The sequence below is a fragment of the Falco punctatus genome (genome assembly GCF_963210335.1).
Source record: "Falco punctatus genome assembly, chromosome: 15".
NCBI lineage: Eukaryota > Metazoa > Chordata > Aves > Falconiformes > Falconidae > Falco > Falco punctatus.
Window position 1 is genome coordinate 9711339 of NC_137595.1, and position 16014 is coordinate 9727352.

Consider the following 16014-nt stretch of genomic DNA (forward strand, 5'->3'; position numbering starts at 1 on the left):
GGAAAGTGGGTTTTAACATGAGTGTGACATTGCTTTAAGAGAAATTTGTTTTCTGCTGACATGATCAGAAAGAAATCAACATACCCAATACCAAAAAAAAACCCCTCCAAACAACCCTGATTTCTAGGATAGATCATATAATTTAATACCAGGGTGGGAGAAGAAATATATTATCTACTACCCAAGAATTCAAGAATTAATTTGGTTTGCTATGATCTCTTAAAACTGAGTTTAAACTATTTATGTACCAATATGCAGAATCTGTTTGCATGTGCTTAAATACTGAATGCTGCAAAGAGAATACCTGCTTTTTAGTTAAAGTGATTTCTAACACTGAAGCTTCACTAATGAAATATCCCTTTTGTTCATCTTTCCACGCTTCAATGCATGGTGTGCAGGGTCAGTTCTGTGCATGACACCCACTGCAAGCGTTGGTAGGTTTTTCTACACAAACTTCTCAACTTTTCCTAATCTGAAAGAGACAGCAAGTTAGTATGCATCAGTGAGAACCTGGGTGGCTGAGTGGTGTGACTGTCTATCTGCTGTCTTCTTTGAGGCTTAAATGGTTGTATCCCTCTTAATTTCTGTGCAGTGCAGTGTTTTGTGTGACTAATAATAGAGAATCAAGGTGATGTGTTCCCACTCCTATTTAGTTCCGCTGTAGAGAGAAAAATTTGTCACTCAAATATCTTTACGACCCATTTAAGTTATCCAACAAAAGGAAATAGCAATGGCAGGATACTGCTGGTTTATTTTTTTTTGTATCAGGCATCAGGAGGTGGATGAGTTTGGATTTTTGGTTGTCCTTCTGAGGACGTTTTAGGAGGCTGGTTTAATAAAGGCACTAAGGAGGAACACACCTGGGGTCAGCGCCGGAGCAGGGTGCTGCTTGTACAGCGAAAGAAACAGGGCTTAGAGCGTGGACTGGCTGAAGATGCATCTCTTTAGTGAAGTGTCAGCTGTGCAGGTACAGGGGACCGTAGGGAGGTGCTGCTGCTGGTGCACGGGGGATGCAGTGAGGCGGCAGGGCTGAGTACATGCTCGTTGCTGCTGCAGGGATCCAGTACGTTCAGGCTCAGCATCTGGGTCTTACTGGGAACCTATGCAGGTCTTTGAGGGACCTTCCCATCTGTCTACAGCTGCTGGGCACAGCAGGGTGGGTGAAAGCTGAGCTTTCGTCCTCCAGGCAAAGTTATACAAGACTGCCAGCATCCAGGTGTGTGCCTGCTTCAGCTGGAGGGAGAGGTGGGAGCAGGAGCCCTGGGGAGGGTGCAAGGCTTTTGGGGAGCAGGTCTGAAAGCTTTGGCAGGAATGGCTAAGCTCTCTGCTCTCGAAGCTCCCCACCCCTGTAGCGCAGGGAGGACACACTGCTTGCATGATGGGGAGCTGAGCCCTTCAGCATACCTCTGCCTTTAGGAAACCCCAGCCCACGTGCTCCGATGTCGCTGGGCTGGAGGGGAAGGCAAGTCTGCTTCCCTGCCGCATGTTTGCGGGGACGGCCGGGCTTTCCCGTGGGCCCCCCGGCTCTGCAAACCCCCCCTGGGTTTGGGGGATGCCTGTGTGTGCCCCGGAGCATCCCCTCCAGCACCCTGCTCTGTGGGACGTGCAGCTTCAGGAGGCTGCTGAGCTCCCTGCTGCCGTGTTGTCCTTTTGGATGCTCTTTCTGCAAATTGTAGCTGTTCAGATGCATTTGTGTATTCCTCCCTCTCGGCCCCCTCCCCTCTCCACCCCCCACCCCACAAGAAGGGAGTTTGGTCAAATCCTCTAGAAGTAGGGTGGAAGGGAAGCACGCTGAATTTGTATGGAGAGAGCTCGGGCTGCCAGCTGCTCGTTTGCCGTGCCTCCAGCTCTGTCCCGTGCCAAAACATCGTCCCCGCTAGAGAGAGGCGAGAAAACCCGGTGAAAGGGCTGCGGCAGCCGCTGCAAAGTGCATCATGTACCTCTGGTTGCTGGTGGGGACGGGGTGGGGAGGGAAGGGGACAAGCTTTCCCAGGTGGGTGGGAGGGTGCGCTTGCCAAAATGTCCCCACCCAAAGGAACGTGCACTGGCTGTGTCTAACTCCCCACGGGTGCGAGCTGACGTGGGCTTTTGCTAGCACACCCGCCCTCTCCCCACTTTGGAAATTTGGCCCTCGGAGTCTAATACATCATTGTTCTGCTTATAAATGTACTAAGTGTTGAGAATGTTTTGGTTTTTTCCTTAATTATAATTGTAATTGGCTTTTCCCCTTCTCTCTTGTTTATTTTTTTTCCCAACGCTGTCTTGCTTTGCACTGTGATTGCATGCTGCGCCCCGATGTGTCCTTCATGACGATGTCACATGGCTTGTTGCTGTGATTCCTGCCACGCCCCCAAATCCACCACATGTTGCCATGGTTACATTAAAAAAAAAAAAAAAAAAAAACAAACAAAAACAAACAAACAAAAAAATATATATACGCTCCACCCTCCCGTATGTCGCTTCCATGGTTCCCTTCCGAAAGTGCCCATGATGCACGGTGCTACGCCCACCACTGTGTCTGCAGCAACAACTCCTGCCACCAGCGTCCCCTTCGCTGCAACAGCTACCGCCAATCAGGTTTGGCCCTTTCAATGGCTTTCTTTCACGTGTTCAGATCTCGAGGACCGGGCGAGGGCTGGATCCTGTGCGGGGCCGAGCGCCTTCCCGACCCGCTCGGCTTGGCGCAGGCTCGGGCGCGCAGAGGCAGCGTGTGTGTGCGTGCGTGTGTGTGCGTGTCCGGGGATCGGTGAGGGGGCACCAGCCGGTCCTGCCACGTGTGGGATGGGTGGCGAGCCCAGCTGGAGCGTAGGGATGGGCGATTGGCAGGGGTGCAGGGGCTTCTCCAAAAACATCCCCCGCCCCGGGTCCTGACAAACCGGGCTGTAAAAGTCCTGACCGTGCCGTCGCGCAAGACCTGCAGCACTTCTGCTTTCAGTCTCAAGCAGAAATACCACCCTGAGCATCCTTCCCCGTGGTATTTTGGCATGTCCTTTCCTGGCTGGAAAGTGGAAGTGGGAACGCAAAGCAGCCCCACCCCCCACCCCAAGACTGGACTCTAAAAACTACCAAAAAAACCCCCCAAACAACTAAAAATGGGGGGCGAGGCTGTGAAGTCTGAAGCTTATTTATACCAGTAGCGTATCACCCATCCCTACAGAAATGACTCTGGGTGTGCAGTACGTGCCGTTGTAGCACTGCCGTAAGTGTACAGGATTTCATGCATGTCTGCCGAGCCATAATTCTCTCCAAAACTTTCCTCTGAAGATACTGAGTTGTGATGGCTGCTTCCGCACCAGTCCCGAACTGTATATGCACCAACTGTCCTAGTGATGCTTCCCAATAATTTGGTGTGCCACAACTTTCCCCAGTTAGACCAGAGACATTTCAAACATTTCCCCCCCCCTCCCCCCCCTCCAGTATTAATTTTAGCATTTTTATTTGTCATGCTCTCGGGTTTAGAGCTATTGCAAAGAAAACGGGGTGTCACTTTGTTCTGTAGGAGGCTGTTAGCCATGCTGAATGTCAGTCATGTCTCAGGGGCATCCTCGAGTCTTTTGCTAGTGCGGGGTCACAAGGCTTTCCGTAGCAGTTTTGCCTGCAAAAATCCTAGGCAGTGTTTTACTGCTCGCAGTAGGGATCACTAGTCTTTTTTTTTTTTTTTTTCCTGTGCTTTGTTGTTATTTGCAGGTAGAGCAAGTCTTACTCATACTCGTATCGGTCATGAGAAGAAAGCAGAAATTTCTGTGCAGCGTTGCTCTGTGGCTGTATGAGTCCTGTTTCAGCCAGATAGTTTCAGGGCATTTCTGTCTTGCTTGTAGTCTATGGAGTTAAGATCCCAGTACAGTCACCACGTACTCCACGAGGCATCAGTAGTGATGCAGCTACGTTGTACTTAATGTGTAGCAAAATCAAGACATCTTGGGAATGGATCCTGTTTTATAAGGCACTGATGTACTTACTAACCTGATACTGAAGACAGAATGAGCAGCCCAATCTCAAGACAATGTTTTAATGTGTTGTGTTCTTTGTTTTTTCTGCTGTAGATATCCCAGTTATCAGTAGATGAACTGAGTAGCAGCATGTTTGTTTCACAGATGTAGAAGTTCCCGATAGAACAGTAAGTTCCTTTTCGGTATTTCTCTTTACGGTGGATTGCTTTGTACAAGGGCACTGCACTGCCTCCCCCAGAAGGGGGGCTGGCTCGGGCAGAGGGACCGAGCCTGCAGGACCCCAGTGGCTTCACGCTCTGCCAACTCATCAGAAATTCAGCAGCTGCAGCACAGATAACGGACCAGCCCTATGGTTTACAACAAGCAGTGTTCCCTTGTGTCTAAAATACATGTTTTATGGTGTTCGCAGCCTCCCTTCCTGCGTCCCCGTGAGTCTGACGGCTGTGTTTACAGGTTACTCTTGCTCTGCACGGCCCCCAGCTGCCTGCAGATGCCTCAGGGATTTGCGCTATTGATGGCAAAGACTGTTCTGGTAATGAGTCAGCTGAAAAGGTGTAACTTCTCTTTTGCTGTTAGCGGCATGTTTCCTTTCCTGGGGTAAGCAGGAGTAGGTCATCAGCTGCTGTGCATCTGCAAGGCTGGCTTGGTCTGAGCAGAGAACTGCTGTTCAGCCGCAGTGGGGGCCTGGCTCATGGTGGGTTTCTTCAGAGGTCCTTGTATGTATTTTAAGACCAGACGAATGCCACAAACAACATACCCTTCACCCTGCTTGCAGATCTTGGGCTTCCCTGGGCTGCTGGGTTTCGCTGAGTGGGAATGATGGAGGAGTTTGTCATTTTCTTTGACTTGGAGAGTATTATTTCACAGCTGTAAGCAGCAGTGTCGTTTTTCCATTGCTTTTCTTTGTGAATATTGGCCGATGTACATGAGAGAAAATCCCTTGAGGGTTTCAGTTCGTTGCTGTGTTTTTTCACCCCAAGAGAGTAAAGAAGCGGCTCATCCGACTGAACAAGAGGTTGCCAGATTGTCCTAGTGCGGGCCATTTAATATGCACAGATAGGCAACTTGTTTCTTCCTTAGGTCACGTATTGTAGGCAAGTACTTAAATGCTGGAAATGAGTTTGGCAAGCAGTCCTCTAATGATATCTTTAGCAATCAACAGAAGTTACTCATCTTGGTGGTGGCCCTTATCTCTGCTGACCTTGATAAAGCATCGTGTGTGTACAGGACCCACTAACTGGCCATGGAGCCCTGTTGGTGCAGGGGTGCACACCAAGGTGTCCCCATTAGTGAAAATGTTCTGCCTTACACGGGGCACTGCCCTCTCAAACAACAGACGTGACACCCAACGTATTAACCCGTTTCCGTAACACATGTAAAACAGCCTGTCCCACCCACTGAGGAGATCATTTGCATTGGAAGAGCATCGTTCTCAAACTCTTTGAGATTTTTTTTCAGCATTTATTTCAGGAAACTTCTCTTTTTTCTGAATTCTTTGAACTTTTACATGTGTGTGTGCTTAAACTCGCACTGACAACAGTGATTTCAGGCTAGGCAAGGAACTTCTATGGTTATTTCTTTACTCAAGTATTTCTTTAGTAAGGAGGGAGCACGGTACAGTCTGAACAAAGTATCGGCCATGCTGTTAAGGGCTGTGGAAAACCTTTGCTTAAAAGCAGGGTCAACATCCTGAATTTGATGGGATTTCTTGGGGATCAGGCTGCTGGGCATGGAGAGAACCTGGGTCTGGGACAGACAGAGAGCCTGTACTTCACAAGGGCAGCGTGAGCACGTGTGTGAGCCATTGCTCTGCCAGAAGCACTTGTCCTCTTCACACCTCACAGCTGTGGGGCATAAACCACATTCAGAGGCTGGTAGAAAAGGACCATGTCCACCAGCATCCCCAGAGCTCGCAAGACCCGCCAAGCAACCGTGCTCATGTAGCAGCACGTGTGTTTTGATCCCCTTCCTGGGTTGTTACCCCCCCGTGTCTGTGCTTAAACTTAAGGTGAGCAAATCTCTTGAGGACACATCATTTCATGCTACCACCTGGATATGGAAACGGTGCATGTGCTCAAGGGTTTTGCCAGACAGTGACCTTGGTTGGCACTCTGCCGTGCTGAGGGGCAATTCCCAAAACTGTTCTGGTTTGGAGTTGGGTAACTGGAACACTCGCTGCTCTGACAAATATTTTTGTTTCCTTCTGTGGTTGGCGAGATCCTGGTAGCCAGACTGGCTAGCCTAGCTCTGCAGGAGGCAAGTGTGGGGTCCTTCAGGAGAGGACTTTCATGAGTACCTCCCAAGAGAGGCGATTTGCTCCTAGAAGACGGGCCCCTGGACATGTTTTCTGTGTTTTGTCTCTGGCTTTGGCTCATGGCTCCTTAGGATCCAATTTTAATGCGACTATCTGTGGCTTTCTCCAAAGGAAACAGGAGCTAACAGGGCTCAGGGATTCTTCTTTGTCCTTCCCCTTAGTCACTCTCTACCTGCCATCCTTTCCAAAAATAAGATTATTATTCACCCACCTCCCTCTTTGGCTAATTGTCCATGTGTGTGCAGTGCAGTGGAAATGGAAAGCCCCAAGTGCAGATTAAAGAGGATGCCAAGTGTGTTTTTAGCAATTTCACCCTATGTCAGAAAATTAAGGGAATAAAATGTTTTCTCTCTGCAACGTACTAATGGCAACCTCTTGGGCAACGCAGCGAGGATGTAAATGTATCTTATTAGAATGATGCTTATTAAAATACAGATGTACCTCTCTCTGACTTCTCACTCTTTGTTGTTGTTTTTTCTTTCCACTGCAGCAGACCATGTTGAAATTCTGAACAGTAAAATTATGGAGCACCAGGACTTCTTGGTGGGAAGCTGCGCATGGCCTTTCTGTATATAACCCCTCTTCCCTCTATCATTCTCTACCACCTCTACAGTAAGCCTGTTGCAGCCTACATGTTAACCAAAAACTGATCAATGGGAATGTCAAAAAAAAAAAAAAAAAGCACTATAGAAACAATTAACAAACAGCGCTCTGTTATATGAAATATACAAGTAGAAAATTATAATAGACTTTTATAACACATTACTTTAACACACTTAATCATTTTATGACTACCATCCTGATAAGTGCATCTGCACAGCGGACTGTTGGTTTACTGTATACTATCGATGGATAAATGTTTGTCTTGTTTTTAAAGTGTTATCTTACTGTTTTGTTTACATCATAGTCTATTGATTTGTTTTAAAGTGTACATCATTATCAAGTATACTCAATACCATTTTTTCATTATTGTTATGTCTTAAGTTTTCATATACTGTAGGTTTTATGGGGTTTTGTTTTTTACTAAAAATGTTATTGTGGGAAACAGGAATTATGTGCTTGAAAAACACGACACAGGAATGTTCTGCCCTTTGCTGGATTTGCTGTTAATGTCAGCTAAAGTTGCTTGTGTTAAATGCTCCTTTTATCATTTAAAATTTGCCTTCAGATAGAGCCTCCAAATTTTTAGTACAAGTGATATGAAAGGACAGCAGTCATTTAGTCCAGTGCAGGGTATTTCTTTCAATACAATGAGCTGATTCTGGAAACTTTTTTGGGGAAAAAACCCCAACAAAACCTAACAAAAAAGGCCAGGCTCAGTAAGGGGACAGGAACAATTTGCTCAGATGGTGGTAAGCATCAAGGGATTTCTGCAGTTCTGTTGTCCATTGAAGTGCATTCCCAGCTGCAAACGACGCACAATCTCTCTTGCTGTTCTCATGGTGCAGTCAGAGCGACAAAAAAACAGGTGGTGAAGCGAGACAGCCTCAGTTGGGCAAAGACTCATTGCACTGCAGAGGAGCAAATGCCAACCGTTAGCTGGAGTGGGCCCATAGCCGTTACCCAGGCTGGGTAATACCGTGCCCGGGGGCTTGTCTCCACTAAGCATGCTGAAACATTTCAGCCTGAAATCTTGTGTGGCTCTTCTTGAAATTTTGTCAGCATGCACCGATTATTTAATCACCATTTTCCATAAGTGGGTGATTTTTTTCCCCATGATCTCTGGCCCTTTAAAGCAAACACAGCAGTAACAACGCAGGAGAAAGCTCAGCATAAGCTTTCTACTGTAGATAAACATTCATCTTAATGAAGCTCCTGTAGGTCAGTGGATTTATTTTGGCACCTTCTGCTTGACCAAGAGCAATGTTTGCTGCAAAACAAGGGCTAGTTCTCAATACCTCCTTTTCATACACACGAGTAAAACAATTTCCAGCCCGTGCACCCTGGACAGCCCAGCCTGTCGTTACGCTGTGTTGATGAACAATCTGGCTGCAGAATGCATTTTGGTTGAGGATACAGCCAAATTCATCCCTGTCGTGGCTCTACAGGATCATTGGCACTGTGGAAGAGGTGGATTTGCTGCTGTAAATCCGCAAACTCCATACAGGGAGAAAGAGAATTTTATTGAAACCAAGCAAGAGGCCGGCTCCCAGTGTCCGGAGGGCCGGCCACCCTAAGCTTGCAGTGGTCCTGTAGGGTGCCAAATTCTGACAACCAGGTTTTCCTTTCTTTTCCAAGCTCCTTGGCCTTGCTTAGGGACTTTCCTTGCCCCCTCTCCTCCAGTGTGAGCGCAGATAGTTGGACAGATGTATACATCCACGGACCACAAGTGATGGAGGGGCATCTAGGGCACAGCCGGTGCGTCCCAGAGGAGATTATTCATAGCAAGAACCTTTGAAGAGACCAGCTCAAAAAGGCCTTGAGCCGGAAGGAATCTCATTTTAGCAGGCTTTGAATCAAACCTTGAGGGAAGGGAACAAACACCCACCCACCCCCAGTGTTTTGACGGTCGCTTGTGTCTGTGGATGTTCCCCAGCCATCAGCGTTCACAAGCGGCGGCGTTGCCTGAAATCGGTGACTCTCATTTGTATTGGCGACCACATACCTGTTCTTTTCACCACTGAGTTTCTGTTTCCCAAAACCATAACATTGTTAGTGGAAAAAGTGGATTTGAGTACTTCCTGTTTGAAATTATTTGTGTATCAAAAATGGGTTTTGCACAACCTGTGCCAGTGCCTCAACAAAGAACAGAGCTGATCTTCTTAAGCCAGAAAGGATGCATTCAAGCTTGTATGGCTTTATGAGTTCAAGGAGGTTGGAATTTTTTCAGTGCTAAATGGATTTTTGTATATCTTGACACTTTGATGTAACCTCCTATTTTATTTATCGACTTAAACATCTGGCATAGATGTGCATAGAATGTAAACCTAGAATACAGCTGTTTTCATGTCACATTTAAAGCACTGAAAAAAAAAAAAAGCGTTTAAGGATTATTTTTTATTAAAAGAGGTCCAATGAGGGATGTTCAGGGTAGTTCTATTAGGTGCCACAACAGTTTTTATATTGCTGGCAAATTTAGAGTTAATTTGTAAATGAGTTTAAGGAAAGAAAAGCTTGAAGCACTAAACTTCACCAAATTCAAAACAATCTCGGCAAAAATGCCATTTTGAGGTAGCACTATTTAAACTAGTTGTGCAATGACTTGCTCTAATTTTCTTTGTTCAAGAAAGAAAAGAAAAAAAAAAAGTCGCCAGACTATAAATTTCCTAAATAGACTATTACAAAGTCACCAAGCTAGTTAGTGACTCTAAACAAATGTCATAAAAGCATGAATATCATCCTTTATTTGACAAGAGATGTATGTAAGTTTGTTTAAATCAATATAATTTTAGTGACATTTTTATAAGCTTCCCGCTTTCCATGAACCTATATTTTTTATTTATCCAAAGTTATTTCTCTTTGTCCATTTCTCTCAGCCTTATGCAAACAATATGCAAGAAATGCTGAAACTTGGATAAAACGGGTCATGCAGAGGGAAAATGAAAGCTGAGATTGATCATTTTCACGAAAAAAGGTTGTTAGTAGTTTCAATAAAAAGTACTACTACTAAACTGTAACATAAGCAGACAATAAAAGAGGGATTTAAAATAAAATGGATTCATAAAACTATTAAGATTATTTTTGTTAAATACAGTGTTGTTAGTAATTTGGAACATGATTTCACAATCAGCCGTGTTTTTTAGTTGGAGATTTCTAGCTGATGATTTTTGACTGTGTATTTTTGCATCGCAATGTTCTAGAAACCGTTACCTCCCTGGCCAGCCCGCGCCAGCCCCCTTCCCGAGCACTCCGAAGCGCTTTTCCTCCCTGCCACCCGTCCCTGCCGTCTCCCACCACGCTCGGAGTGTTCCCGAACGGTGGCACCGCCGGGCTGGCCACCGACCGCAGCCGCGCCGGCGCTCCGGGTTCCCGCGGGGGGTCCTGCCGGTGGCGGCGGGCGTCCCACCGGAGCTGGGCCACCACCGACGAGGCGGCGATGGAGATGGGTATGTGGCTCGTGGGGGCAGCTGGCCGGAGGAGGAGACGCGTGTGCCTGGCGAGATGTCTGCTCCTCCACCCGGCGGGCTGCCGGCTGGCGCGGTAGAGTAGCTCTAGGACACGCGGGTACACCATGATTGAGAAACTGGAGTCCTCGTTTCGTTTATCCCTTGTACATTTCACAGACATGAAAATTGAAAAAGGTGAAATTTATGAGGAAAATCTAATTTCCCATTCCTGTTGAATGGATTTAGTTTGATATTGACCTGATTTTACCATGTGCCTGTTGAAGGCCTTAGAGTATATACTGTATGTTAAAGACTGTAATAACTTTAAAAAAAAAAAACAAAAATAGTTGATAGCCTAATCCAAATGTAAATAGAACTACAACACATTGTTACTAGGCTACAACGCATTAATTCATGTCATATATTTTCATTTCTCTACCATTAGTTTTTAAGGTTTTCATTATTGCTTTTTTTGATATCTTTAGTAACTAATGAATTTAATTTTGAAGGAGAGTTAGAGAAAGTTTAAAATTTTTAATACATGTATTCAGCCCATTTAGTTATATTCTAAACCAACACTGAAGCATGGTAAGGTATAGAATACAGTCCATAACTAGTTTGTATAGTTTACAGTTTAAGAACAAAATTAACTTTGTATGTAACTCCTACAATGATAGATTCATTGTTAACTAATTATATTAAGTTGTTGTTGCTATGGCAACAAAACTACAACATGGCTACCTTTGTATACATTATTTGTGAAATTTTCACATGTAAATTAAAAGTGATGTGTAACAGTATGAGCTTGTTAAAGGTACAGTTCGATACTGTCAGATAAAGATATGATTGAATATTTTTAAAATCCCAAAGTCCCATGTGAACGCTGAATTTGTGTCTTTAAGGTCACTTTTTCAGTCAAGAAGTTTACAACACATGGATTTAGAGTCAGGTTTTATAGCTTGTAGAAATTGTTGTGTGGCAAGGGTTATTCCACAGTATTTTCACTTCGAAAACACGACAGCCTGTATTTACGACGTAGTGACCGGTCTTGCTTTCATTTCACGTTCATTCACACAGTGGGAATTCAGAATTAATCCGTTTCAGTACTGTAGCTCTGCCTGCAATTTTCTTTTTTTCTTTTTTTCTTTTTTTTTTTTTTTCCAGAAATCAAGCACTCAAGCGATTACGTTATGATCAGGGCTAAATAATTAAGCATATAACTATTTTAATACTAATTTATATTAGCAAAAACTGTACATAAGAAAAAAAATATTGTGGAATGACCCCGTAACAGTGTTGAAGATACAAATATGCTGCAGTTAAACTGATTCAGTTAGTGTACGAATGTGTGAGACACACCTTTTTTGCACTTATGTACATAGTCCACGAAAGAAATCCTTGGAACTTATTTTGAATATAAAAAGTCTGTAATAATACAGGAAAAGTTTGTAAAAGAGATAGGTATTACTAAGGCTTTGAAAAGGAGGAGTTTTTTGCTATAAAACTTATCTGAAAGCATGATGTTGCTTTGCTGTTGTAAAAGCTTTGTAGTTTGCCATAGCTTATTATACAGCAGACTGATAACAGGTCAGCTCCAACCTGCAGCACAGAGAAATGGAAAACAGTGCTTAATTAATTAGTAAGGTCACTAGCAAAGATTTGAATTGCTTTTTTTTCTTTTTTAATCAGCCTACATTTTCAAACACACCTTAGGTCATGTTTCTGATAGGTTGTGTTCTCGGTGAATCCTATTAGGGCTGAGGTCCATGGCGCCGCACACACATTTTTCCTAGCACCTAATCCTATTTCCAGCTGGAAGTGTTTATCTGTGAGAGGTGGATGTCGTTGCAGCGAGTGTTTTAAATCCCAGAGGGAATCTGAAATGTCGCAACTTACTATTTTTTTTGGGGGGGGGGTGTTTTTTGGGGTTTTTTTTGTTTGTTTTTACCCTTTTGGGGCAAGGTCACCACGCAGAAGGGACTGATGCGCAGCGGGTGGGCAGAGGTGGTTTTGCGTTGTTGTGGGTCACTTCCCTCTGCTGTAGGACAGCCGTGGGGTGTGTTCGAGAGAGCCACGTGGCAGAGCTGCCGATGGATGTTGGGCAGGGAGGTGGAGGCTGGCTGGGGCAGCGCGGCCAGCTTGGGGCTTCTGGCTGGGGCTCAGAAGCCCCACTGAGTTGCCACCAAAGGAGAGCACAGCCGTGGTCCCCCAGCCCGCTGAGCAGCCCCTTGGTTCCCTTTCCACGGTGTTGGTGGTGCCACCGGGGCTTTGCAGTACGGCAGGGAGTGGATTTTGGAGAAGTTGAAGCGCCTCCGCTGACCCATTTATTTTTGATTGGAACAGTTTTTTGGTTTTGGTTTGTTTCGGGGTTTTTTGTTTTGGGTTTTTTTTTTTTGCAAATCCAGAGCCCCAGATTTGCTTCAGAAAGGTCGCTGGCTTTGCTGTGAGGCTGGTCCCGGTTCGAGCGGTGAGTGGAGCACCCCAGAGCAGAACCAGCAGGTGGTGGCACTCGGTGTCACTGTCCCCCTTCCCTGCCAGTTCCAGGATGGGGGGCTGAGGTTGCGCTGCCAAGCGCAGGAGCTGCTCCTCCTTGCCCACCGCTGCTGGCATCCCGGAGGTTTCAGACTCCTCAGGGTGCCAGCGAGTGCCTGGCCAGCCCACCTTGCACCACAGGGTTTATTTCAGCGGGCGGTTCACTGAATCGGAGCCGTAGCGTCGTGCGGTCCCAGTGTCTTTAAAACAGGGAGGAACCAGATGTTGCCTCTCTCCGTGGGTGTTACAATAGCCTAGATTTTAATATGAAATAATGAGCTAATTCTAGCCACCGCGCTATTCAGGCTTCCCTTTGCCACAATCTATTTCTGTAATGAAGCTCTTTCTCATTTCTAGGATTATGAGAGAAAAATATTTTGCACTATGTGAACTGAATCGTAGCTGGTCACACTTGTTCTTGTTGGGGTATGAGCACGATCATGACAGCACTGCTAAAATCTTTGCTAGTGATCTTTACTGACATCCTCTATCATCAAAAATAACTCTATATGCTTCTCAAATGAGATATTTAAACATTGCAAAAATAACACAACTATTAAATAAAATGAAGTTATTTTTCCAAACACACAACAGAGAGAATTACCTGACACCGAATTACAAGGTTCCAGTTCTTTATTACTGTACACAGATGCTATTTGATAGTGGTGGAAGCCAAATGATTTTGTTGCCATGGCTTTTGTATCCTAGCAGATGAGGGGATGATAAGACCATTCTTAGATTGGATTATGGGATATTTTTTTTCTTTCCAATTAGCTTTGCTTTAATTATATTTTTATTTTAAATCATGAAAATGAACCGAGACTCCCCACACTTTTATTGTATCACCTGACAACAAATCACTATTTTTTTTTATAAATAGAGAATTGTATTTTAGGCAATCACTAAAATCAAAAGAGAGAATGTTCTCCTAAATTGTCAAATTTTAATTTAAATATATAAAAACATTTATACTGTACTGTGTAAAGTAGATCTTTGAAGCACACTCTTCTTATCATAGGCATTTCTGGTAAAACAAAGTAAGGGAAACATTAGATATCAATTTAATGGTATAGTTTAGAAAAATATATACAGACGATTACAGTTAGCCCTGTGGAATTGTAAGAAATAAAAACACCATCGGATCCAGACAGGCGTAGGCTAATGCAGTATTTCAGTTCCATAACACGATAGTTCATTCCCTCAACTGCTACCAACAGGGTGTACGCTTTGAATTTATTTTTCTTTTTGCCACGTTATATTGCTGTAGTGCTTGTACGTGCTTTAGAAATGTGCATAATGCTACTCATTTTAGTATGTTACTTCTATATTGTTATTGTTTATTTTTTGATCTTTTAATAAAGTGTATAAAATTCTTGGTTATGTTTTTTATGGATCCATATCTACACATTAATAGGAGTTTACTTTAAAAAACTTTTCAAGTTCCAGTTTATTAGTCCCAAACTTCAAAGGTTCTGATGTAAAAATAATAACTAATGAATTTGATTCAATGTTATATCTAAAGTGTAGAACAACAGAATAAATTTCTTTCCAGAAAATACCTTCAGTATTTTGAATTTTGTAGCCAGTGCCTCCTTTTTATCGGATGCATTCGGCCTGTCGTATTAAAGTTACTAACACAAGAAAGACATTTGTATTTTAGAAAAATAAAAAGTAAAACTTTCCAGATGCTGCCTTTTGGTTTCTCTTGTGCCTTAGACCTTCTGAGACACATGTGATGTGGTATGCTCGGTTTGTATTTTTCCATGCTTCCTTTCTGACCCTGTCTGTGATGTGATTAGAGAGGAGATCAGAGCTGTGCATTTGAAGATAACCACGAAGAATAAATTGACTCTCATTCAAAGGCCTGCAGCTTTTGTAGCACAGTGATGTGTGTATTAATTTTTCTCTTTCAGCATTTGTGTCAGATACCGTTTTGAACGTCCCAGTGCAGTAACACAACAGTAAGCTCCCTTTGGCAGCAGCCTGGATTCCCCAGCGCTCCTCCAGGTGCCCAGCTCATCCCCGGGCTGCGCTGCCAGGCTCCCACCTCAGGCCAGCGCAGCCTGGGGATGCCTCTCGCCGCGGCCCGGAGCAACCACGGCTGAGCTTGCTCTAGACTTCTGCAAGAGAAAATTGCTTCTTGCCGAGTTTCTTTGTCCCTTCCGTAAATGTTGCATAGATTTAGAGGTAAGAAAATTGCTCAGCAGCGTTGCTGCTTTGGTCACCACCTGCGTGCCAACAGCATCGCTGCAAAGGGGGGCTGGTACCCTTAAACTGGCTGGGGATCACCACTCGCTCCCTAAAAACTTCGGCTTTTACCTGCCGGTCTCAACACGTGTTTGGTCCCGCTGGAGGCACCAAGCCGGGGAGCAGCATCGCTCATCTCGTGGGCCGCAGAAGACATCAGGAAACCCCTGAAGATGTGAGTAACTTGTCTCCGCTAACATCTGAGCGGCGGCCTCGGTACCCAGGCTGCTGTGACACGGGACACCAAGGTGATAGGTGAGCCCCGGTGGTGCAGCAAGAGGGGTTTGATGCCTGCACAAGGGAGGGGAGCGCAGCCAGGGAGGGGTCACAGGCTGTTCTGCCGGAGGAGTCTGAGAATCTGACCGGGGACGGAGCAGGGGGGTAGAGGTGTGGGAAACAAAGAGTTTGGAAATAAGCGTCTCGGGGGACAGGGGTCTGCTAGAGCTGCGTGGGGGCAGGAGTGGTGCGGCGGGGCAGGCTATGCAGGCGCTGCTCCCCGTCGCCCTTCGCTCCCCATCAACAAGCTGTTGACTTAGAGAAAAGACAGACCGAGCCCAGGACAAATTATATAACTATTACTTTTTCATCAGCCTGTTTCCCTGACTTCTCCTTGCAGGTTAATTGACTCCATTTGTGTGTCAAGGCCACATAGAGATTTTTCTATAAATGACTCCTGCCTCGCCTGATGGCACAATTAAATGTCTGAGTTGTTTCTAGAACAACAACAAAAAAGGACAGGGAACTGAAACTTTTCTAAGTAGTGATAGTTGTGGAAGTATGAGATTCTTCCTGAGTGATTACTCATGAGTTTCTATTGCCGGCTTTCCTCTGGTTTGCTTTCTCTGCGGGAAGGGGACGGGGGCTTGCAAGGGATGCTTTCCTCAGAGCTGTGGGATGGGCTGAGCCTTGGCTGCTTGGAGGCACC

The 16014-nt window shown here is 45.1% G+C and overlaps 1 protein-coding gene across 17 annotated transcripts in view; it reads left to right on the forward strand.

Moving 5' to 3' along the window:
- The window catches only part of MBNL3 (muscleblind like splicing regulator 3), a 98916-nt gene extending 84390 nt beyond the window's left edge, over nt 1-14526 (forward strand). For 9 of the 17 annotated variants that reach the window (XM_080365893.1, XM_080365884.1, XM_080365885.1 and 6 more), the window contains 4 exons: nt 399-434; nt 2483-2577; nt 4044-4117; nt 6755-14526. In XM_080365893.1, the coding sequence (XP_080222019.1) occupies nt 399-434; nt 2483-2577; nt 4044-4100 (188 nt within the window). In that variant the 3' untranslated portion in view covers nt 4101-4117; nt 6755-14526. The remainder of the gene's footprint in view (nt 1-398; nt 435-2482; nt 2578-4043; nt 4118-6754) is intronic. The other 8 variants (XM_080365895.1, XM_080365887.1, XM_080365896.1 and 5 more) reach the window with 4 other exon arrangements.
- Nucleotides 14527-16014: the final 1488 nt, after the last annotated feature.